This window comes from Podarcis liolepis, assembly GCF_965112155.1.
Source record: "Podarcis liolepis genome assembly, chromosome: 3".
Classification (NCBI taxonomy): domain Eukaryota; kingdom Metazoa; phylum Chordata; class Lepidosauria; order Squamata; family Lacertidae; genus Podarcis; species Podarcis liolepis.
Genome location: NC_139557.1, coordinates 74,000,138 through 74,025,580, shown reverse-complemented (window position 1 = coordinate 74,025,580; position 25,443 = coordinate 74,000,138). Strand labels below are relative to the sequence as shown.

The 25,443-nt window shown below is 39.2% G+C and overlaps 1 protein-coding gene across 2 annotated transcripts; it reads right to left on the bottom strand.

Moving 5' to 3' along the window:
• Positions 1-885: 885 nt before the first annotated feature.
• On the bottom strand, positions 886-25,442 carry CEP43 (centrosomal protein 43). 2 transcript variants are annotated; one of them, XM_083496570.1, is made up of 13 exons: positions 25,309-25,442; positions 22,544-22,597; positions 21,738-21,792; positions 19,801-19,889; positions 19,144-19,281; positions 18,898-18,981; positions 13,840-13,896; positions 7,820-8,037; positions 6,554-6,660; positions 4,727-4,789; positions 4,403-4,436; positions 3,421-3,514; positions 886-1,776 (listed from the first exon to the last, which is right to left on the bottom strand). In XM_083496570.1, exons 1-13 carry the CDS (start codon positions 25,393-25,395, stop codon positions 1,702-1,704), a joined length of 1,155 nt encoding a protein of 384 aa, XP_083352696.1. In that variant the 5' UTR covers positions 25,396-25,442; the 3' UTR covers positions 886-1,701. The 2 variants fall into 2 exon arrangements, with proteins under 2 accessions (XP_083352696.1, XP_083352697.1); XM_083496571.1 differs by lacking the exon at positions 13,840-13,896.
• Between the last annotated feature and the right edge of the window lies 1 nt (position 25,443).

Here is a 25,443-nt window from a genome sequence, read left to right as displayed (position 1 = left end):
TCCGGAACGGATTATGGTCACAAATAGAGGTTCCAGTGTAATTGTGAAATTTAGGTCTTCAACTATAATGGACAAATCACAACATTCCTGATTACCAGAACTACTACTAAGAAAGTAGTTTGTAGACTTAAACCTTAAAGTATACTGCCAAATACAGTAAATAAATGCTTACTGGCATTTGTTAGAATAACTGTTATATCAAGAAGCCAACTGCTCAAACAGAAGCTATATTATTATTTTTTTACTTAATGTATCTGAGAAGTAATTTTTTTGCAGTACCCAAAGAATTACATTTTTAATTTCAGTTTCACAAAATTACCAGGACTTAATTTAACATATCATGCAGCAGGTATTGCTGAAGTTGTATCAACTTTTGCATCACTGACTCTGTTTCACAAAGCTTACGGTTAAAACCTGTTTCCACATACATTTGCTCACAAACAAGTCCCACTGTGGTAGGGCATGATTTGAGATTAATGCTGTCCACCAGAGCAGTCCACCAACCACTACACAGCCTCCCTATGTGCTTTATTTGGAAGCTTTTGTATTGTCATTCTTTGGTGAACTATAGCCTAAACCTGCAATTCTGCAGTTTCATACATCCAGGTCCCTTTGAAATAAATGAGGCAAATATACACACTTTTAGGACTGAAAGCTAATTTGCATAGGGGGCTTCAATGAATTTACAAAGGGATGCTTTAGATGTTTGCCATTTTTACATATTTAGGTTCAAATTGATGCAGGAGGTGTGATCCACAACTTCAGAGAGGCCCAGATTAAATGCTCTTCAAATCCACACATAAAAAACAAAAGACCACACACACACGCAATCATTTTAAGTGAAGGATTCTCATCACATAACATTCCCAAACTTTAAAACAGTCCTTCTTGGAATAGTTTTATTCAGTATTAAGCTGTGTTTCAAAGAAAAAACCCTCATGCTAACAACCATTTATAGCTTTCATTAAATTAACAAACAAAAAGCTATCTTAGAATAACAAATGTTTAAATATATAAAAATAAGTTTAGAGTTAAGGCTCATATTCCAGCTGCAATTTTCAGAAGTACCTAGTGATCTTGGCCATGCAAAACTAAGCACCTAAGTTGCAACAAGGGACCAACTTACTAGAAACCACAGGGATTCATGATTCAGCCACTAAAGTATTTTAATATGCCTCATGTTAGGCAATCTAACGAGTCAGTTTTGAAGATCTTGGTTCATATCTCCTGGCCACTAAAGTAATTTCAACAACTAAGAGAGAAAAACTGTAATTTTAATTAGGTCAACAGAAGAGCAAGTTCAAATACTGCTTGTTCTTCAGCAAAAAGCCAAATGGTTGCCATGACATTAAGCCATGTTTGCCACTGTTTATCTGTTTTGTAGATCTCTTCCCTTATGAATTCTTGTAGATCAAGCATCTTGATGTGTCTGTCGCCTGCAACGGACATTTTTCTGGGAAATATTTGACATATTACACATATGAATTAGCTTAACGAGACCGCAATACCACGCTCCAAAATTACTTCTTCTTTCAGTTCTTACAAGTTTAAAAACTCTTTTCCCAACTCCACTTTGTTGGGGGAGTTTCTGTTGAAACACAAGGCACAATTTGGGAGGGGATATTTCAGCAGAGTGATTGTCTTAAAATATAGTCTACAAAGTTCTTCAAGTCAACAAATTAAGATCTTTGCTTGTTCTACTCATGCAACATCCTCTAAGTAATCTGCTTCACCACTTAACTGAGAAATGGTGAAATCTTGTGTGAAGTCTTCAAGCTAGGAGAAAAAAAAAATATTAAAATGTTAACTGATGTTTAAAATCCAGTGTATTTTATAGCTAAGCTGTTCTTTAAAACATTATCTTCTATTAAAAACTCCTATCAAGAAGATCTCAAGTACTTTCCTATGAGCAAGAGGCAACACACCACTATCTATCTATATGGGTTGCCATATTTTAAAAAACAAAGAAAAGGACACATTTGCTATGACGACTCTACCTGTGAAAAAGAGGACATGTCCTGGAAAAAGTGGACATATGGCAACCCTATGTAAGTCTCAGTGAGTTCAATGAAACATATTCCTAGGAAAGCTTGTATAGAATAGCAGCTTTAGTACATTAAATTTCCAGTAAAATAAGGAAAGAGAGCATATTTTAAAAATCAATATTTAGAAGCTTTGTGCCACTGCTGATGCTTGTGTTCATTTTATTATTGTAATGCTACCAACAGGGCTTCCCCTTCTCTTCTTCACTACAGCATGCCCCTAAAATCTGCTCCAGAAGATTGGGAGACTCTCTGCAGCAGATTGTGGTGCAGGATGGAGCAGATGCAGGCATAAGGAGAAGAAGGGGAAGTTCCACTGTGTTTGCTGGCAAGATGATGGATTTCATCCATAGTTGGGGAAATATATTAGCAATTTCATATATTCAAACACATTATTAATTTCTTTTCAGTGAAGATTTAAAAAATGAACTTTTACAATATATAGTTGCTACTGAAGCAAAATGAAGAATGAAATGGCATTTGTTAATGTACAGAGAGGCTACAGAATACTCCTGAGGTAAGAGAACAGTGATGCAGATCATACAGATAATTCTGTTGCCCGAACTGTAGACTTAACAGTATTAATCTTTATTAAGTGCACATGAGACTGTTAGTTACTTGGGAAAATCTCAATTTGTTTCAGGTACCACCCCTCCCTCCCTTATTTTGACCATATGGTTTTTAAAAGCATGTGTGAGCTATACTGTGCTATGCTTCTTGAAATATGCGGTATCCCTGAAACCATAACCTCCACCTCTCATCCTCTTTCAAATAGAGAATATACTGCAATTATTAAGGAGATCTTACATTCAAATAAATTAAGCAGAGCTCAGTTCACACATTACTCATTCTGCACAGTAAGGAAAAAAGGCAGGGGTTGCTAATGTGGTACTATCCAGATGTTGTGAACTAGAACTCCCATTCCCCTTAGCCTGTCCTTCAATCCCATCCCCCTGCCTGGTGTTCCAATCAGTGCTGCAAGGCTAGGTCTGAGAGCCATCAGTTAAATTTCCTTCAGTATCCCTGATGTAGTGTTGCTCTGGGGCACTGTGGAATTGAAATGCTGATTCCCAAACTCAACCACCAGGCACTGTTTGGAGTACCCCTGCTGCAATCAAGTAAGCCGCCTGGGGAGCGAGGATCCCACTAAAAGTAGGTAGCCCACTAGGTGACACTTGGCAAGGGTCCCTTAAACACAGTTGCAAACAGGTACAGCTATTGTTTGGCTTAACAGTTTCTCACAATAACAATATAGAATCATAGAATCATGTTTGCAAGAAACCGTAAGAATACAAAAATAGGATTCTATGAAAATAGCTTTCTACTGAGAATGAAAATGGATACATGCCCACCCTGATGTAAAGTATAATATACATACTTTATCGCTAGGATTGAAGTCGTCTAATTCTACGGAAATATCATCTATTTCTTCACCAATGCTGGCTTCGCTTTTCTCTGACCGATGACTAGTACTGACATGAGGGAAAGTTAAAAGATGGAAACAATAAAGCTCTATTCTTTAATGTTAAAGAACACCTTATAAATTAAAATATCTACGAGAAACATTTCTAAATACCTAATAAATAAAATGTTGAATTTCAAAGTTACGTGTGGGCTGAACTGCTTAAAAGATCCTACATTAAAGTAAATTCATCAAATACCAGGAGTCATTACTTCAAAGTACCAGTGACTTATATGGAGCTCCCCACATCCCACAAAGTGATTCTATAAAGAATTGCTGGTGCCATGTGATCACTTAAGGAAGCGTATATATACTTGACTTCAAGAACCAACCAAGACAGCTCATTAAAAAAATATATTTTCACACATCAAAATTGGAAGCACATAATTGGCTGTGTTCATGTCATAGTAATCAATGGCTAATAATTTATGTTGAATATGTAGATAGCTTTTACTCTACTCCTTTCTATTAGCAAGCAGGAGAAAAACACCATGATCCTTGGCTTAGTGTTACATCTGAACCAGGGATCAGGGTCTTGTTTCACTCCAAACAAATCACTACCTGAAGCAAAGGTTTGTGCAGAGTGAAACAAACACGATCCCCAGCTCAGACACAACACTAAGCCAAGGATCATGGTTTGTTAACCAAAAGGAGCAAACTGGAAATTATCAGCATGTTCACTAGTCATGACTTTCCATAATGTGTGAACATGCCCAGAGTATTAGAACATCAAGAAATTAATAAAAGAGCAGTAAATAGTTTGAAAATGCTTGTGTGGTGTATAGCTATATGGAAACACAACTTTTTAAACCCTTTTTGAAAAATAATGGGCATTCTTTTTAACTTATATCAAATGCAAATAAATGCTTGAAGTATACCACTCTGAATTTTCTCTTACCTATTGAAATCATCAGCATATTCCTCTTCATCCCCTGCTTATAAATAATTAAAATGGAGGATTAGAAAACTTGAAATTACATGCAGTATTTAATTAGAAAGATGTGTTTGCTATCAACCTAGTTTAACAATGAAAATAGGACCATGAGGATTCCCCCCCTGAAAAACAGTAACTTTAGAACAGCTTTTAACATGCTGCAAAGCATTTCAGCAAACTTATTGATCTATGCATAGAAATAATTTTTATCTTTTGTCTGAACAATTACCAAACAAGATGTGGCAATAAAAAGTTCTTAATGGTGTCCTTCTAAGAAGAGCTACTTGCCTAGTTCAAGTGATCCAAATTTAGAATTCATCATCTTTACATCTTTCAAAATTGAGTTTGCATCTGTAAAACAGAGGTTAGGTAGATCAAAAGTGTGTAACTGCTTCCTACAGAACCTACTTAAAATGCATGTTAACCAGATAGATGACAGAGTGAAAATGTGAAGTTGCTATGTTGGTATTAAGAGCAGCCATGCTGATTTTCTATGCTCATGTTCTCATGTGGCTTACTATGTATGAACAACAACAACAACAATTTATTATTTATAACCCGCCAATAAACAAAATAAATAAATATAATGATAATGATGATAATGATAAAATAAAAATAATAATTTATTTATACCCTGCCCATCTGGGCGGCTTCCAACAAAATATTAAAATACAGTAATCCATCAAACATTAAAAGCTTCCCTAAACAGGGCTGCCTTCAGATGTCTTCTAAAAGTGTGGTAGTTGTTGTTCTCTTTGACATCTGGTGGGAGGGTATTCCACAGGGTGGGTGCCACTACTGAGAAGGCCCTCTGCCTGGTTCCCTGTAACTTGGCTTCTCACAGTGAGGGAACTGCCAGAAGGTCCTCGGCACTGGACCTCAGTGTCCGGGTAGAACGATGGGGGTGGAGATACTCCTTCAGATGTACTGGACCAAGGCCACTTCACTACTCCTTTCCTGCTTGGACTGGAAGCAGTTGCAGTTGGTGTGAAGGCTGAACTGCACACCTGGCTTCTGAATAGCAAGCACCAGTACTGCTTTCTGAGCAGGAAAGGGGCAAGGTGTGAGGAGCTCAACACTGTGTGGGTCCAGTGGTGGAGCCAATCTGACTCTCCTGCTCCCCCCCCCCATGAGCTCCCTGTGCCTCTTGGCTCCTAGTAAGTACGAGAGGTGTCTGCCAGGTGTCCCGCTGACTGCCATTGACTGGGAGGAAACAAAATATGATCAGTAAGCCAAGAAAAAACCTTGGCTATAGACTGTGTTTGTTTGTACTGAAATAAACCATGATCCCTGGTTTAATGCCAAGCCAACAATATTGGTTTCTTTCATCCTAGCAATGAGTAGGGAGAAGAAAAAGCAGGCGAGATTTGTTTATGCACAGTAAGTCATGATTTATAGCTTACTGTGACATGTGAATGCAATCTTCATATAATACTGGAGAACATACTTGCCAATTCATTCTCCTACTTCATAAAAGCTGACTGTTGCAGTTGAAAACTGATAGCTATCCAAGAAATATAGAATGAAAATGTGCCTAAGATGTTATTTAATTGTTTTGCTGATTGAACAGATTCTTTTTAAAAATTGTAATCTGCTTTGGGTCCATTATAATAGTCAGCAGATCATATAAAAGAAAGATGCATGCTATATAAATTAGAACCTATGTACAAGAACAGTGGGGGACGCAGAAATTTGAATGGATTCTATACAGAATGGGTGACTAGCCTGTGGCCTTCCAGGTGTTACTGCACTGCATTTCCCATCATTCTTGACCACTGGCTATGCTAGTTGATGGGAATTGGAATTCAACAATTTCTGCAAGTCCACAGGTTAGCTTTATAGCATCTGAACTGGTTGTCGGGAGTAACGTGCTGCAACCCAGCAATGCACAAGAACACCACATCACTATTTGCCAACTAGTCCTGGTTGCACAGCATTTCTCACAGCTAGGTACCTATCCTCTTTTTCTGGTGCAAAATAATAACTTTAAACTGTTTACAACAACACCAGAATGGTAATGATCTAGCACAAAGCTAAGTGAAGGTATGCTCTTGTAATGCAAGATTATTATAATATTTAGAGCAAGGGAATGTAATTTCTCACTCAACAACTTACTGTCAGACTTTTTTAGAGGAGGTGCTCCAGACAAAGAGTTCAGACCAGTCTTTATAGGTGGTACATCAGAAAGAGAAGCATTTCCTTCCTTGATAGAATCATTCTTCCTTTAAAAAGGAGGGAAGGGGGAGAGATACATCATTTTTTAACTGCTTCAGACTGAGTCATGAATGATGGCTCTTAATGCCAAATATGGCAAGAAAAGCTTGGCACACATTCTCACCTATTCCAAAGCCTCTTCAGTGTAACTGTTTATGTCATATGATGTTTTATCAACATAACCCAGAGGAAGAGATTCAGATGTAAATATAAATATAAACTGTATCAACCATGTTATGATTTTGAATTCAAGTAAAATTTTCTTCAGAAGAAGCAGATCTGAGTTGACATGGCATCAGAGTTGATTATTCCTTGAACCTGTATAAAGTAGTATGCAATAACAACCATTTGGTTGTTACAATTTTTCCACTTGCCTCAAGGAAAATATTCTGTGCACAACATAGCATTTGCACGTGGGCAGAGCAATCCACCACCACCCCTCAATACATCAGATTGTTGTTCACTTTTAGACAGGGTTGAAGTGTCTTCTGCTTTCCTCTCCCATCTAAGCTGGACTCTGCAGGCTGCCAAAAGTGCAGGCTGCCTGCTGGTGGAATGCCTGGAGGCAGCAGTTAGCAGAAAGCCCTGAAACAGAGCATTCCAAGACTAGGGAGGGGCTGAGCTAGTCCAACATCTGCTTGATCAAGTCTCACTTCTGTCATGCAGTGACATTGAGTTTGATCAGTGTTGGCTTGTGTTGGAGGTGGGTTTCGGAGTGCCATTTAGTTTCTGGGACAGCTTAGTTGATGCACAAAGAATGTTCTGAAGCTCTGCTGCATGCAGGGCTTCATCCATCATTCTCTAAGTTGAAGCACTGGTGTCCCGACACTGCCAGCCTTTGCAAACACACCAAAGCCATTATGGTGTCATCATCACAAAATACATCTGCATATATAAAAACATGAATATAAATATTTCTGAATTACAGGGTTCTATTGTCAAGTAGGAAATATATTTTCTTATTTTTGAAAAAAGCGATTTCTGTAAATGGGGGAAACACAAGGGCAATCTATGGGCACTGCAACAAACTATTCTTCTACAATTTGTGCAAAATATGTACCCTCTTTTTCATTTATTCTAAGGTTTCTAAGTGCAGCATCCTCCAGCCTAAAACGTCTATTTTGTTGTCTAAAGGAAACATTTATAGTTGTAGTTCATTCAATTTACCAGTCATAACTTGGTTCTGGTTTTGGTATGGGATCATCAAAGAAGGAATCTCCCTCTGCATCATCTTCTCCTACTGCTAGATTATTCTTTTCTTTGGTATCTACATCTTGGTTTGGTTGAGAAATTAGTTTTGTTTCATTGGGTAAGGAGTGAATGCTGCCTTTGCTCTTTGCTTCTCCAGACAAGATGCTTGTATCACTATGACTTGTTCCAGTAACCTAAAAAAACAAACAAATCATTTCCTTAAACAAGTCATATAATTTGCTTCCCTTGAGCTATAATCCATTTTTGTATACAAAAAAAGAACATACAGTAGTACATCAATAGTCATGTAGGCACAATGTCACTTCAACAGTTTTTCAATTATCTGTTAAATTGATTGCAATGTGTAGACAGAAATGCCAGTTTCACAATCTTGTAAAGAAAGAAGTTTAAAAGATAAAGGTTTCCCATTTATTTATTTTTTTAATATGTGTATTCCACTGTAGCATAAAAAAATCAAAGTATGTTTATAGCAATAATACCATATAATAAAACCATAAAAAGTTAATGAGTTATTATAGTTATTAACCTGTAACAGTTATAATTATTAAACTTTTGAGATGTTTGCTACTCACTTGAGCCCCAAATCAATTTTACAATATAATCCTAAAACACACTTACTTGGCAGCTTCATTTTATGTGGGATATATAACCCTTACACTGCATGAGCATCCAAGGCAACATAAAAATATTATCTAGAAGAAGTATTGAAAACCATCCTAAAGCCCAACGACTTCAATGGAATTAAATCCCAGGTTAAATAGATGTAGGACTTCAACCTAAAATTACCAGATTAATAGAAGCAAAATAAATAAAATGCAGTACTCAATAAAACAGCAGTATCATTTTTCATTCATAAGACTGGTAAATTTATTTCCACATCTGCACCAACCATTTTGCCCAAGCCTGCATGGAGTTCCACCTCATTATCAGCTTGATGGGTCAGGACATCGTCAGCATTCCAAGCCAGCACTCCACACATCAGCATAGGCAGCCACATGCTTGAGGTGGTAGACTGGGCTTCACCATAACCAGCAACCTTTCAATCGATGTTGAGCTGGACAATCGTATTGGCAAGGCAGCTACAGCAATGGTTCACCTCTCCAAAAGGGTATGGGAAAATGTGATGCTAACAACCAATACCAAGATGAAGGTCTACCAGGCTTCTGTACTGAGTACACTGTTTTATGGAAGTGAGTCATGGGCAACTTTCACCCGCCAGGAGCGATGCCTCAATGCCTTCCATTTGTGCTGCGTCAGGCAGATTTCCAGCATCACATGGCAAAACAAAATGTCAAAAAAAGATGTGCTCTCCCAAGCCCACATTCCCAGCATGTTTGCAACCCTGTCTCTGTGACATCTACACTGGTTTGATCATGTACACAGAATGCAAGATAGCAGGGAGCACTAGGCCTGCTGGCAGACCAATTCTGTGTTAAAAAGATGTCCGCAAATATGACATGAAGGCTGGTATGGGAATCCCTTTCAGACAATTGTAGTGCCTGGAGACAGTCAGGTCATGTAGCCATAGTAGTGACCAGAGGAGGAATGACCACTTTGAGAAGCAGAGGGAAGAAATGCCATGGCACACCTATAGCACCAAAACCCATCTGCCCCACCTGTAATAAAATATGTCGCTACTGTATTGTTCTCTACAGCCACAGCAGCTAACTCTCCAACGGTTTGACTTTACTCCCAAAGGCACACTCTTCCCAAGACAGACAGATGCCAACAATATCTGCATAAGGAGTCTCAGCGATTACTTTTAAATTCAGGTCCCTTACCCCAATATAAAACATATACAGTACTAGAGTTAAAAATTCACCGTATTTTTCGTCCCATAGGACGCACCTAGTTTTTTGGGGGGGAAATAAAGGGGGGGAAATTTCCCTTTATTTCCCCCTCCAAAGCAGGTCGGGGAAACCGAACCAGGTCGAGGAACAGTGGGATGGTGGCGCTGCGCCTCCCTACTGTCCCCCGAGCTTGTGGAGCTGGCCCATGTCTGCCCGGCGCAAGGGGCACTATGCTTCAGGGCATCCCACCCACCGGGCGGCAGGCTGCTATCCGCAGCGAGGGGAACCCTGAGGGGAACTCCTGCAGGGCTGCCCACGCTGCGGATGTCTGTCCGGCGCGCGGGGCGCTCTGCTTCAGGGCGCCCCGCCCGCTGGGCAGCAGGCTGCTATCCGCAGCGTGGGGAGCCCTGCGGGGAACTCCTGCAGGGCTGCCCACGCTGCGGATGTCTGCCTGGCGCGCGGGGCGCTCTTCTTCAGGGCGCGCCCGCCGGGCAGCAGGCTGCTATCCGCAGCGTGGGGAGCCCTGCGGGGGCCTCTGCTTTCAGCGCGCCCGGTGCTCCAGGAAGCAGGCTGCTCTCCGCAGCCTAGACAGCCCTGCGGGAACTCCCGCAGGGCTGCCTAAGCTGCTGATGTCTTCCTGAAGCCTGGAGAGTGAGAGGGGTCGGTGTGCACCGACCCCTCTCGCTCTCCAAGCTTCAGCGAAAGCCTGCATTCGCCCCATAGGACGCACCCAGATTTCCCCTTCATTTTTGGAGGGGGAAAAGTGCGTCCTATAGGGCGAAAAATACAGTAAAAGGTGTGGTATCAAAAACTCTTCTTCGGGCTCTCACAATTCAACAAAGCTACAATTTTTTTGGAATCAAATTTTTGTATTAGTAATCTGATTAATTTTATAGTTAAGCATTTATGTCAGTTTCATTGTAACCAGTTCTGAAACCAATTTAGTAGTTTTAGGAGGTAAATTGTCATTACCCCGCTCATCTAGAGATTTCATCTAGATTTTGAAGGCTGACTTATGCAAATTTCCATATAATCAAACAAATTACAACTTTGGATGAATGATTTAAAAACTATTCTGAACATTTAAAATGTGGTATACAAATACTAAGCATTACTATTACCACTTCTCAGTAGCAGCATCCTAGAAGGATGATACCCAAACCCTTGTCCTTTGATAAAGATTTACAGGTTGAAATAAACTATGCAATGCAAACAGGTAGGCACATCATTCCTCAAACACCTGCTATATAGTTAATAGCAATATTGGGGAGGGGGTTAAGGTGGGTTTTAGTGCAGTATCAGAGGGTAGGAGTGCTTAACCTTTTCCTTTCCCCCACCTATCATTCCTACCCAATTCTTCAGCTGGGAGCCTATTTTTTATCTTTGATCTGGCAATAAGGGGAAAATGGCCACTGAAAAAGGTTGCAAATGAGAAGGCAGTGGCCACAGCTCAGTGCTAGAGCATGTACTTTGCATGCAAAATGTTCCAGGTTCCATCCCCGGAATATTCAGGTAGGGTTTAGAAAAAACCCCGATTGAAATTCTGGACAGCAACTGCTACACAGTGTAAGCTGTACTCTGCTGGGAGTACCAATTGTCAGCCTCAGTATAAAGCAGTTTCCTCTGCTTATCTGTCCAACTGATAAATTTATTAAAATACTTCTATCTTGCCTTTTCATTAAAAACTGCTCAAGGAAGCCTCTAGAATAGTGGAGGTGACATAATGAATCCAGGGAAATATAATCTTAAGAACAAATTAGAAACTAATAAAAAATAGAAAAGCATCACAGCGTGGAAGAAAGGTTAAGCATCGCTGCATACATGCAAATGTCCCCCGCCACCCCACCAGCATTCACACAATAGGAGGCAAAGACAAAGCTGGGGACTGTCTAGTTTCATCCTGAATACACCAGTGAAGCTGATTCAGAGTTAGGTCACATCCACCCCATGCATTTAAAGCACATGGCTTTCCTCAAAGAATCTTGGGAACTGTAGTTTGTTAAGGGTTTTCTGTGTATGAGTGTGTCTGCATGTGGGTAAACTTCAGTTCCCACAATTCTTTGGAGGAAGCCATGTGCTTTACATTACAGTGCAGATGTGACCAGCTGAAAGTAAAAGCTGCTTTCAGAATAGAAAAAATGCTGAAACACTTTAAAAAAAGCAATCCCACAAATGCCTGCTAGCCCTCAAACCATCTTATGACCAATGGCAGTAAAGTGTTTCAAAAAGAACTAAAGGTCAAGTGCAGTCATCCATTACTCGGCCTTTAAAGAACCTTATGGTATTTTCCTATATGCACGCACTGGAACCTCAGTTCATAACCCAAGGCCTGCTCTAAGTGACTCTGTCAATTGAGGTATAGTTAGTAGCTAAGCGTGAAAATACGTTTTTTGCTAGTAGCCCCATGATAGTTGTACGGTCTCCCTAGAGAGACTTTGCTGGTATCTACTTTAACATATTTTTAGTGCCAGGCAAATACATTTTTACTTTCCCATGTTTCTTAATTTTGGGGTTATTTTACACTTTGTGGACTTTATCCCTTTGTTTTATATGATTTAGTGCTCTAGTTTTTGATTCTCTGCTTTCTATTTTGGTATGATCTGTCCTTAGACTTGATACCTGTTTTTATTATCTGCTTTTTACCACATTTCAATTGTAATTGTGTTCCTTTTTTATCTTGTTAATCTCCCAATAGCTTCTGTTACAGGAAGGCTTATAGACTTTATATGAAAAATAAATAAATAAATAAATAAATAAATAAATAAATAAATAAATAAATAACACTACTTGATGGTGTAGTCTTTGCCTTCTCCATTCCTTCAGGACAGGGTAAGGAAGGGAATATGATAGATAAGTAAAGGTAAAGGTACCCCTGCCCGTACGGGCCAGTCGTGTCCGACTCTAGGGTTGTGCGCCCATCTCACTTAAGAGGCCGGGGGCCAGCGCTGTCCGGAGACACTTCCGGGTCACGTGGCCAGCGTGACGAAGCTGCTCTGGAGAACCGGCACCAGAGCAGCACACGGAAACGCCGTTTACCTTCCCGCTATAAAGCGGTACCTATTTATCTACTTGCACTTAAGGGTGCTTTCGAACTGCTAGGTGGGCAGGAGCTGGGACCGAAGACGGGAGCTCACCCCGCCGCGGGGATTCGAACCGCCGACCATGCGATCGGCAAGTCCTAGGCACTGAGGTTTTACCCACGGCGCCACCCGTGTCCCTCTAATATGATAGATACCTCATAGGAAAAACAGCAAACCACGAAAAGCATCCTTTCCTAGCTCTCTTCATGCCTTCTGGACTGGCTTTCAAAAGATGCACAAGGTTGGGGGTGGAGCAGAGGAGCAGCAGTACTGTATTCAAGTAAGTGAAACAGGAAATGGGTGGCTATTCCCTGAAATCTTAATTGCAACTCTGCCACAAAGCTGTTTTTGTATGAGGGACAGGTCCAAACATCCTAACAGCCAAATTGAAATGTTTCAGATAAAGCAATTCACTCAGGATTATCCAAGATATACTCCATTATCTCAGCACCAGTACACACTATGTTTAATGAGCAACCACATGTAAGTCAGCCCTGCTCTGCCTGGTTGGAATCCTAAAGGTTCTCCCTTTATGCAGGGAAAGTTAGATAGCTGCTTGCCTGCCTCTCACTTTGATGGGGGGAAATTATCGGGTCCTCTATCCTCAGCAAAGTGAAGGTCAGGCAAACGCTTCAAATTTTAAATAATATTTGGTATGTAGAAACTTTCAGAATTCCAAGTGGGTAGGAAAGGGTTTAATTTCATGAGTTAATGTGTGAACTGGCCTTCAGTTAACCAAGAACTAACAATATACAGTAGCATTACTGAATGAAATTGTGTCAAGATACCTAATTGTTAAAGGTTTGGAATCCAAAGATGTGACCTTTTGATACAAAAACCGCATGGAGAGTCATAAAATGCAGGAAGGAGGGCAGGCAAGCAAGCAGCCGCTCCATAAATATAGGTAAAGCTTATTAATAAGCTTTGCATTAAATTTACATAATGTAATTAATATTGTGCCTCAGAGTCTGTGTTACATCTACATATTTGTGGAGTTAGTTTACCAAATGCCATGAGTCAGTTGCAATGATTTTTAGTGCAAGCTGCTCTTTCTTAAAGGTAGAACTACAAGCACCTGTCAGTTTCTTCTCCTCATGCATTTTACCTGCTCAGTTGTGTCCAAGCACCTTTTCTGTTTACGATGTCCTTTATACCTTGGTATCTGAGCACAAGAATAAAATAATGGCACAAAAATGAAAACAAATTATATGTGGGTTATGTTATGTGAAATCTAGATTATTGAGTTAGATCTATGCTATCACTCTAAAAACCCGATTAAAAGCCTTGCCTACTAATCAACATTCTCTCTCTGCTTGACCAGTAGATTACTTCATGAGCTGTCACCTCCCACCTATTTAAAAATAATCACAGGCTTCAAATGAAATACAGTAAGAGATGTGATGAATGAGTCTGATAAATTTCATAAGCATTATAATCTACAAAATTTTCTTTCCAGTTCCTTGCCACAGGAAAAAATTCTGTGTTCCACCACACTTTGCTTACACTGTCCCAGCACACATGTAAAATTTTAGCATTCATATTTGGAAGTGAAACAACTATTTTGAGTATGTCCTCTATACTTGGATATACTTTTTGGAACAGTACAGGAAATACATCCAGTGTTACTAGACAGCAGCTACCATTTCTGGGCTGCATCAATAGGAGTATAGCATCTAGATCAAGGGAAGTAATAGTGCCACTGTATTCTGCTCTGGTCAGACCTCACCTGGAGTACTGTGTCCAGTTCTGGGCACCACAGTTCAAGAAGGACACTGACAAAGTGGAACGTGTCCAGAGGAGGGCAACCAAAATGGTCAAAGGCCTGGAAACGATGCCTTATGAGGAACGGCTAAGGGAGCTGGGCATGTTTAGCCTGGAGAAGAGGAGGTTAAGGGGTGATATGATAGCCATGTTCAAATATATAAAAGGATGTCATATAGAGGAGGGAGAAAGGTTGTTTTCTGCTGCTCCAGAGAAGCGGACACGGAGCAATGGATCCAAACTACAAGAAAGAAGATTCCACCTAAACATTAGGAAGAACTTCCTGACAGTAAGAGCTGTTCGACAGTGGAATTTGCTGCCAAGGAGTGTGGTGGAGTCTCCTTCTTTGGAGGTCTTGACAGAGGCTTGACAACCATATGTCAGGATTGCTCTGATGGTGTTTCCTGCTTGGCAGGGGGTTGGACTCGATGGCCCTTGTGGTCTCTTCCAACTCTATGATTCTATGATTCTCCTTTTAAGAGAGATGCGTTTTCTACTTCTACAGCATTTCATTACCTAGTCTACCTTCTAGATAAAAGATCAGAGATATGAAAGCCTGGGTCATGGAGAAAGAAAAATTGGAAACTTTGGGGAACTCTGAAAAGAAGCCGTCCTGAAATTTTGGAATGAGTGAAATGCTTTAATACAGGTTTAATTTACAAAAGATGTGCACTATGAAGATTTACGTAAAATAATCTAAATAATTAGAGAATACTTGTGTATACTGTACCTATAAACATTCAAATGTGTTATTTATTGCTTAACTCAGTATCCAAATAAACTAAGAGATTGTAATACTGTGATTGTATGAAACCATTTTGTATATGCTGTTTACAACATTATTTGTGGTTCTATTTTCAATGTTTATTTATTTCTCAGATGGCAAAAGTTCTGTGCACACTGTTTAGGTAGAATACAGTGCAGTTCTCTTTCTTGAGTACTGGGTTCATTCACCATTTTGCTTGCATAAAATTAAGGCATTTATACTTTTGATGCTGTAAGCTACACTAATCAAAGAGTGGGTTTTACACATGAGTAAATGAGCATTGCATTAGTGTGCAAGTTCCATAAAAATGCCAAAGAGTACAATTTTATATGCTAAGTTATAAAAGGTGATATTTTGTTGTGAAAAGTAATAAAATATATGTAGGTTTGATAAGGAAGTATTACTACTTCAATTTCCCTCTGAGGAAAACAAATTGGTTGCTTTACATCTCTATACAGGACAATTTATTTATCTACTAGGAAGACTGTAAGCTCTTGGTAGGATTCAAATGCCTTGAGTCATGTAACCTTTGCTGCTATGTACAGAATTCTGTTCACAGATGTGCAACCTGTGCTTAAAGACTCAGACTGAAACCTTAAATGAGACCACAGCCAGTATGCAGATTTTACAATTATTACTTATACACCCTGAACAAAACATTTTCATTATTCATTGTGGGAAGTAATGCCAGTTAAAATAGTTTTAAGCTAGTATAATTTAGCAAACCACAAAGTTCTAGCATGTGACATCAAAATCATATTCCAGTTTCTCAACACAGACAGTACCATTATGAGTCTCCTTTTGACCACCAGTCATTTTTAGCAGTGTTCAGAAATACATCATTTAAAACACACAAACAAAAACAAACACTTTAGTATTGCCCAGCAGCCTAACAAAAGGTAGCCATCAATTGTAATCTTCTTACACGATTCAAAAGAATCTTCTTACAACTATCCACAAGTGTCCTCACAAAACAACACTAAAACATTTTATCTTCAGAAAAACATTACTAGGCACATTGTTAAGTTTAATAGTTCCTGTGATCCCAAATGATTAGCCAAGCACTGGAAGTAAGTTCTGTATAAACATTTAGAAACCTTAAAAAAGTGACTTGGGAAAAACAATTGGAGTGCATTTTTGTGAATATACTGCCACCTTGCTTTCAATATTTACTCTTCAACAAACTGCCTTTAAAAAAGAAAACAGGTATTGTCAAGATTTTAACTTTGGATCACACAAGGCATTGTGCAGAGAACAGTTTCCACCTAGATTTAAGAAAGGGCCAATTCATCCAGCTTATCCCCTCTTGCCCCCAATAAAGGAAGATTCATATGAAATGATGCTGTGGGAATAATCCAGGTAATGAAACCCATAAAAGGAACTCTCCAAAGCTAGAACAAACAGCTGCTACTTTAAGCGTTCCAAGAAATTAACAAAGACTTTGGGCTGCATGACAAATTGTTAACATGTACTTTCCAATGTTGTAATGTATGCAAACAGAAACATTAAACAATGCATTGCACTAGGGAGTCAGGATTGGCAACAGCTTTCTGATACATGCATACATGGTGGAAAATGTTATTGATGCTGTGTGACATAAAACAACATTAACTTACAGGAAGGCACACGTTACTGTTCAACACATCAGAGTGTGGTTGGGTTTACATTTACAGGGCTCTACTTCACTGATGAAGTAAGTGGCAGAAGTTCTCTCTGTAATGTTGTTTCTACAAATAGACAAAGTCATCTCTGTTCTCTGTCCTACAAGCAGCTCATTCATGCTAAAACAAAGGTACCTTTTGCTCTTCACCATCACATCACTAGCAATAATAGCTACACTAAATACATAATCTCTCTCTTTTAACCACAGCTACAGCAACTGTTTAGCTGGTAAGAGGATTTTCTCTGTTCCACAGCAACACCAGCAGATGTCTTACCAGTTCATGCCAGTTTTTTATTGTCACCTACAAAACAGATGATTTCTATGACCTGATCATCTTATTGCCCTCTGGTATTTTCTCTTGCAACCCCAACACTCCCCAAAGACAGGTGGAAGAATCCTCATTTGTACTTAAATACTTTCTCCAGCAGATCAAGAACCAAGCACCTGGCCTCTGGAAATAGAATGGTGGACTAGATGGGTAAGGAGCCATCAAGTCACCTAATCCAGTATCCTGCTCTCATAGTGGTCAACCAGATGCCTAAGGGAAGTACGAGGCTTCTAGCAACTGGTATTCATGGAGTCACTATTCTTTCAGTTAGTTTACCTCTGTCCAGTACTTCTCTATGTATAGCATTCTTTATTCAGTCTTTATTAAAATAAGCAAGAATCTGGTTAAGAAACATGAGTCTCTTGGGACAAGGTAGAAAACAGAAAAGCAAAAAGGTTGCAAAGAATTTCTCAGTAACTCTTCTAACAATGTAAAGCTTTAATCAAGATAATCAAGAGTGAAATTTCTTCTTAATATTCTGATGGATAGTCAATACCTCCTTTTTTGTATTGGCACACTTTTTAGGAAATATAAGTTTCTAAATAGAGATTGCTTCTTTTGAGGCTCCCCATATTCAAAGCCAATCAACAACAGTTAGTCTTCTACCCGCAGACATGTATCTCATTAAATCTGTTTGCTCCTACAACCAAGGTTACGTAGAGCAACACTGATACAAGCCTTTACAAAATCAAACTTGCTGCCACCACGGTTCTTTTGTTTAAGTTGTAATTTGATATTAGGAAAAATAAAAAATCAACACTACTAAAAATCTAACCTTCCTTATCTGATACAAGGAACAAACAAGAACAAATATGAAAATAAACAAGTCACATATGGTCCATATGGTCTACAAAACTAATTTCCCCAGCAGGTATGCCAAACTCTTGTTAGTGCAGGCTTGTACAATTTATTATGTATCAAGGTAAATACAGGTAACTCAATAAATCCACAATATTCAAATCAGGCAAGCAACCTTAAGTAAACAAAGCTGGGACAGGCTGCCCCCCACATTAAATTTCAATGGCCTAGTTTGCACATCACATTAAACCACAATTTAAAACAAAAGTTTCCGCAGCGCTCCTTCTCTCTCCTAGCATAGATAAAAGCTAGAGCCTCGATTGTTATATCAGCTGAACCTGTGCTTGTGGTTGGTTTTCACCAAACAAACCATGAACAATAAGCCAAGCACAAACTTTGGTTACACTTGTAACCTTTTGTTTCCTTCAGATAAACCACATGCCTGGATATGAATCACATGGCCATCCAGACTTTGGCTTGTTTATCTACAGCATAGCAGCAGGAGTGCGGGAGAAAAGCAGTAGAACTTTTCAGCTATTCATGCTCTGCTTCTCAAATGAAGTAGCAACAAAAATTGCACATCACACATTGTCATTCTAGTTTTATAATATCACATCCCAACTTCTTTCTAATTTATACCTGCATCCCATCAGATTATGGTTTTATTTCATTAAACAATTATCTGCCTTTATCATTCCCCGATATCTTACTTCCTGTTTAGAAAGTCAAACAGGGTCTATTAACAAAATGAAAGACTTGATAGGCAAGAATGAACATAGAAAAAAATTGAAATTTGAAAATGTGCTTCTCAAATAATATTAAGCTTAATTCCAGTATTCTGACTTACCTTACTTGGCAATGAGTGTATGTTAGATCTTCCATCTGATGATTTTGGAGGAGAATGTATACCATCAGATATTACAGGGGCTGCCTAAATAATAGTTTTAGAATAGAAAATAAACAATTTTAAACACACCAAAATTTAAACATTTAATTTGCTTGTCATAGTTTGTTTAGCATGCCTACATCAAGATAAACAGTTTATTAAGAAAGTTAGTATAACTAAAATACTACACATTTTCAAAATCCTTACCTCTCCAAAGTTAGACACTCCCTTCTTCTGCTGGCATCTTCTGATCACTTCCAGCAGTAAGGGCCCTTCTTTTGTAGCTTTAGCTTCTATAATTCCCAAGTCCCGTGCTAAATTCTCTCGAGCCTCAAGCCCATTTAACTAAAAATAAGCATAAAGCATTCCAGGCCATTAACACAATATATTTTACACAACTGTTCTTTCTCAAATTCAAGATTTGACAGCTGACTGACAGAAAAAGAAATTGTCCCTAAAGTGCATGAGCATGACATTCAAGTTAAAGTTATTAATATATTCCCCCCATTTATTCAAAAGCAGAACCAAAGGTTTAAACAGTGTTCCATTGTATTTTGGGGGGAGGGGGAAAATCAGATTAGCACTGCAGTCTTATGCATGTCAAATCAGAAGTAAGCCCCACTGTGTGCAATGTCTACTCCTAAGTAAACATGCTAATGAACTGGAGAGATGATGCAGAAAAATGAAATTGGGGACAAAATTGAGGATGGGACAATTTCAAGCATTTTGGTTAAATTACTGTGTTATAATGTGTTATTATAATGATTAAATGTGTTATTATATTATGTGTTGTTATAAGAATTAAAATGAATATAATGTGTTATTCTCTAATGTGTTGTTATAATGATTAAAATGCTTACTTACTGTGCTTGATTCAGGCTGAAAGACAGCCAAAGTAAAATCAAGGTTGAAGAACTGAAGAAATTCAGCAACCAGACTAGCCACCAATCGACCTACAAAAAGAAATGAGCCACATTTGGTTTTCCCGTACAGCATTTGCACTCACTATTAACGTTTTCAGTTGAAATGTGAGTTAAGTGCTACTGTTTACAAAACAGGTATGATATAGTGAAAAAATGCTTTGGGCATTCAATAATGAATTTGTTTGTAAATAAACAAGTCTTCCTATATTTCATTGAATTTCTTTAAAAATTGCTCCCAAACAAACTGGCATTCAAAATTAAAACCTAAATGTACTGAGGCTGGGCAGGGACAGGGGAACAGTAAGGAAATTGTAGGCAAGGGAACCCTTTTCACTGAATGGTTATTTTGAAGGTAGACAAGGAAAGGAAGATCCAGTAGTAGTGATACTACACTTGAGAAAGGGAAAATAGGAAGAATGGAGAAATAGGTGGAGGAAGGGCTAGTACTATGTAAGTCATATATTCTGAAACACTCCTTTATGAAGGGCTACAAAGACAGGGAGGACTTCCCTTTACACCAACAGTGGGGAACCTCTGACCCATGGGTCTAATGTGGCCCAGTATGGGTCTAAATTTGGCCTTTAAGGCAGTTCCCCACAAACCGGACCCACCTGCCTCACACTTGATGTCATATACAAGTTCCTAAATGCTTAAAGAGTTTAGATTTTAGGTCCTGCACACTTATCAAAGTTGACCCATGGGTTGTGTGTGGGGCAATCAGGGATCTGATCTGTAGGCTAGATCCAGTTCCCCACCCATTTTACATCTTCTAGAAACTAAAGTCTTATTTCGGACACACACACTTCTGTAAATTCCAAGTTACTTCAGGCCTAAAACCCTAGCAATTATTGGTTAGCAATTCAACTGAGAACATTTCCCCGGAAACATCCATTTCCCAAGTGTGGCAAATAATCACTCTGCAAACTTGCTATAACCTACATTTAAATATGAAATGCATTCTTGTTTCCACTAAGGTTGCTGAGACTGACCTTTAACTGTAAAGCTATGTCGTTCACTTGAGTTTGGGTTTTATTATGAATAAAGGATTTATTAAGCCTTTTAAATCTTCAAAATATTTTACAATCTTTGTGTTCTTTACACAATACAACAATCCTGATAGCTTACTATTCCTATTTTACATAGGCAGAAGCAAGAATGATTTGCTCAAGAACATACAGAAAAGTACCAGGTCCAAGTACAGCTTTTAATCCACTTACAAATTCCTATTTAGTTTTTCTTCCTCCAGTTTTATAATTCAAAGGTCTGGCACGAGCAAAACTTTCACTCTGAAACTGCTTGAAGTTTTATGCTTATCCTTGCAGCCAACAAAAGTATAGCAAAGTGTAGAATTTGCAGATTCTGTCAACCAAATGCTGACAAGATGGAATTTGAACTAAATTAAGAGGGATGATGCAAGGTTAACAGAATTTGGAGAAGCCCTTGTTTGGGAAAATTCTAGTATAAAGAAAAAAGCAGGGGATTATAAAAAGGGCAGAGAAAAAACAGAAGGTAAGCAAGTAAGGACATCAGTTAGCTCCAGTGGCATCAGCTGTAGATGAGGCCTTTAAAAACTCCCTGGACAACAGACTGCAGAATGCTCTGCCTTCTACATTAGTGAACCTTGCTCTGAACTAACCAGAAATTGTCTATGGCTTGCTTTTATCTATGGAAGGACAGGCTAACCCCTGTTTGCTGTACATCTACTTTCCACTGCAGTGAGCCATCTTTGAACAGTACTGTAATGATATCTCCTGTTGTGATTTAAGCCTGTTTACATCACCAAAGAACCACAGAAACTCCCTCACTGATCTGCATCAGTGTCCACACATTAATTGGGAAATATATATGGTATCTTTAACTAGCAGAGACAGAGCTTACCATCTTTTGTATTTAAAAACTTTTTCAAACTTTCATTTACCAGAGGTGTTTTGTTCTGTCAAAAAATGAGAAGAACAATTAACGATTACAGAGATATAAAACAGGTAGATAACAATTATCTATATATACATGAATGCTTATGCATCCTCATGGTGAAGCCACGCCTATATCATACAGTACCAGAATTTGGCAGTGATTAATTTTGAATGCCCAAACCAAGCTGAACTTGGGTATTCTAGGAAGAAAAGAGCAGGATAAACATTAAATAATAACCAACACTATGTTTTGTGCAACAATACACAAAGTTTGAAATTTCAGTTCTGGAAGTAAGTTGGCAGCAGCAGCACCATTTTATTTACTGTTGACTCATTCTTTACCTACTTGATGATGCCAAAGGCTAGGAAACAACACCCTGTTTTTTCTGGAGCCTTTGGCTTCCATCAACTGTAGACTTTAAAGTAAGCAGAAAGCACACAGTGTTTCCCCCTCCTTCTTTCCATTTGAAGCAGTAACCCTAGAGTTCAGCATCTCAAACTATACTGTCTACCTTGGGAGACAGAAACAGTTGGTTAGACTTTGGGATGCTTGAACAAATAAGACCCACAAGCCAAGACATTGGTGTAACACAAACTGCAATAACTCAGTGATTCTACTTCTACCTGAAGGCTGGCTTCCAAGGATAGCAATGAGGGACACTTGTTCGACTCCCTAAAACTTGTGTTGTGAGGTCACACAGGATTCTATTATGCTTCTTAATGCTTTTTTACATCTATATGAAATGAAAAGTTGTTTTGGCAGCTCCTTACCTCTACTTTCTCTTGCTCTTCTAGTGCTAAAAATACAGCTGCTCGCAATTCTGCCTGTAACAGAGAGCCAGCATTTGTATAAATGTATAGCATTTTGCAACTATATATTAAGAAAGCTAGATACCAAGACAAACCTCACACAGAAGGGCCCAATTTATTACACAGAAACATTATTCACACAGAAGTATGGTTAAGGATACAGTATCTTCATCATTTAAACTACAACACAGAAAACCACATAGCAGCACTTAAGCCATGTGAATGACACTTCAAGTGTTCAAGTCAACCTGCAATACTCATGAAAGGGTCTAGGGACACAGATTTTCTATTTACTTACACTTTGCACTTTGTAAAAAGTGGCCAGTTTAGAACTTGGAGCAATAACATTATTTTATTAATTTAATTTGCTAGTTGCTTTATCTTGCCCAGGGCAACCCAAAGCAACATACAAACAGACAACAAACTCCACAAAGAGCTGTTGTTTGCTTTATTTATATGCTATTGTGTTTGATACAGTGATTGCAACGTTGTTTTTTAATGCTATTGTGATTATTATGAGCTGCTTTGAGTTCAGCATTTGTTGTTGGAAAAGCGAAATACAAATATTTAATCAAATCAATTAGATACATAAAACCAAGAAGAAAAAAACATTTAAGATATCCTGCTCATGTGTATTTAAAATTCATACACAGAATGAAAGGAAAAGAAGTGTATTATATTCTCACTTGAAGTTTTACAAAAGTATGTAAATGCTTTAAATAATGTTTCAACACAACTGGAAATGGCTAAAAATACAGCTGACAAGGGATAAGTTTGGGTAATGGATTGTAACTGGAGATAATGTAAAATACTTAACACGGTAATATTAGAAGCTAAGGTCACATCAACAAAGGCAAGTGGGAAGTCATTTAATCAAAATTGTATTGATTTGGTATAATTTGTGAAGATTGGGTTGAAATTTAGAAAATCAATAAAAATAATTGGCAAAAAATAAAGTTTTTTAACGCATGGGATTGGTTTCCTTTCTTCAGGCTCCATCTGTTGGGGGTCTTCATTTTCTACTAAGACATTCTCATCCATAATTCAAATCCTACATCCCTTCTCGCCTACTCCATCTAGGGACATTCACTTCACGCCTACCCTCTCTACACAGCAAATTACCCAACTATTTAACAATCAGTGAACTCACGCTGCAAGGTGAGACTCTGCCACACATTGCATCTGCTTCTGAAAAATGAACCCAAGTAAATGACTGTGCTAACTTATCATTGTAGAACAAAGATCTATAAACCTTTTTCTTGGAGGGTAATGTGTGTGTAATCCCAAAGAATGAGAGAAGTGGTCAAACTCCAAATAACAATGCCAAAAGGCCATTGGAAAGCATATATCCCGTATTCTGGCGAAATGCTATACATTCTAGCTAATATACGGTATGTCATGTAACTGTCTATGCTGCCTGTCTGACAGTAAACATTCTAACAACTATGTATTAAATATCAGTGACCCCTCCTACTTCTACACTGTAAAGAACGAAAACACAGACCAAGCTAAAGTGAAAAAGTCAATCAACAAACAGAAGTATGGCCAGGGTCAGTGTATGCTCAGCTTGAGCTTTAAGTGCAGCTTATGAAGTGTAGGTGTTGACCTCAGATCAATTTAAAGAGTCAGTTTTTCGTCATTTTAAAACCTACAGTGCAAGTTTAGAAAAGTGTGGTGTGGTGTTCATAACTTATCTAGAGATAGGGTAGCAAAACCAAAGAGGGACTGGGAGGAGCTCCAAAAGGAACTCCCCAATATGAGTGAACTGGCACAATTTAAGAAGGATATTGACAAGCTGGAATGTGTGTGCAGAGGAGGGCAATCAAGATGATTAAAGGTCTGGAAACCAAGCCTTATGAGGAATGATTGAGGGAGCTGGGCATGTTTAGCCTGGTAAAGAGGAGACTGGGACAGTAGCACTGCGTCCAATATTGACTAAAACTGCCAATATTGTAATGCCTTGTTAAAAGTTTATGTTATGTTCACACTTTGAATACTTTGTGTAGTTCTGGTCACCCAATCTTTTTAGCAAAAGGTGAGAACGGGGAGAACAAAAAGTTTATAAAATTACACATGCTGCGGAAAAAGCACGAAAACACATCCTCTCCCTTTCTCATAATACTAGAACTCAGATCGCCCAATAAAGTTTAATGGTGTCAGGACTTTTTCACACAGCACTGCTAAACTGTGGAACTTGCTTCCACCAAACGTAGGAATGGTCACCAACTTAAATGGGTCGAAAAGAGGACTGGAGCATAAGGCTATCAATCGAGAAATCAGAAAATAGTATGCCTCTGGATACCAGATGCTGGGGAGCAACAGCAGGAAAGAAAGTTCCCACGTCCTGCTTTATGGACTTCTCAGGAGCACCTGGCTGGCCACTGCGGGACAGGCCTTTGTTCCGGGGCAGAAAGTCTCTCCGTTATGTTCTCCTGACCACCAACCAACCCCCTTATTGCTTCAGGAGGAGTTCCACGCATGCGCCACGAAGCAAAAGACAGCGCGCGACACTTATGCCTAGGTGGCATTGTCCAGAGGGCGGGAATGACAGTTGGGAGTCCGTTAGCGCCGTTGGTGTCGACCCGCTCTCTCGCGAGGGCCGCGCCACCAGCACCTCCACGCACAGCACGCCTCCCCCGGCCTCAGGCGGGCATACGCCGACGCACTTCTGAGGCGCTCCCCTCCATCCCATAAAGCCTCCGTCCCGCTCCCCGCCAGCTCCTCACCTTGATTTTATTCAGCACCCCGCTCGTCTCCAGCGTCTGCACGAGGAGATCCCTCAGCTCCGTGTCTTCCTCCGTCGCGGTCGCCATCTTGCTTCTCCCTGACAACCGCCTAAACTGAGCTAGTGACGAGACGAG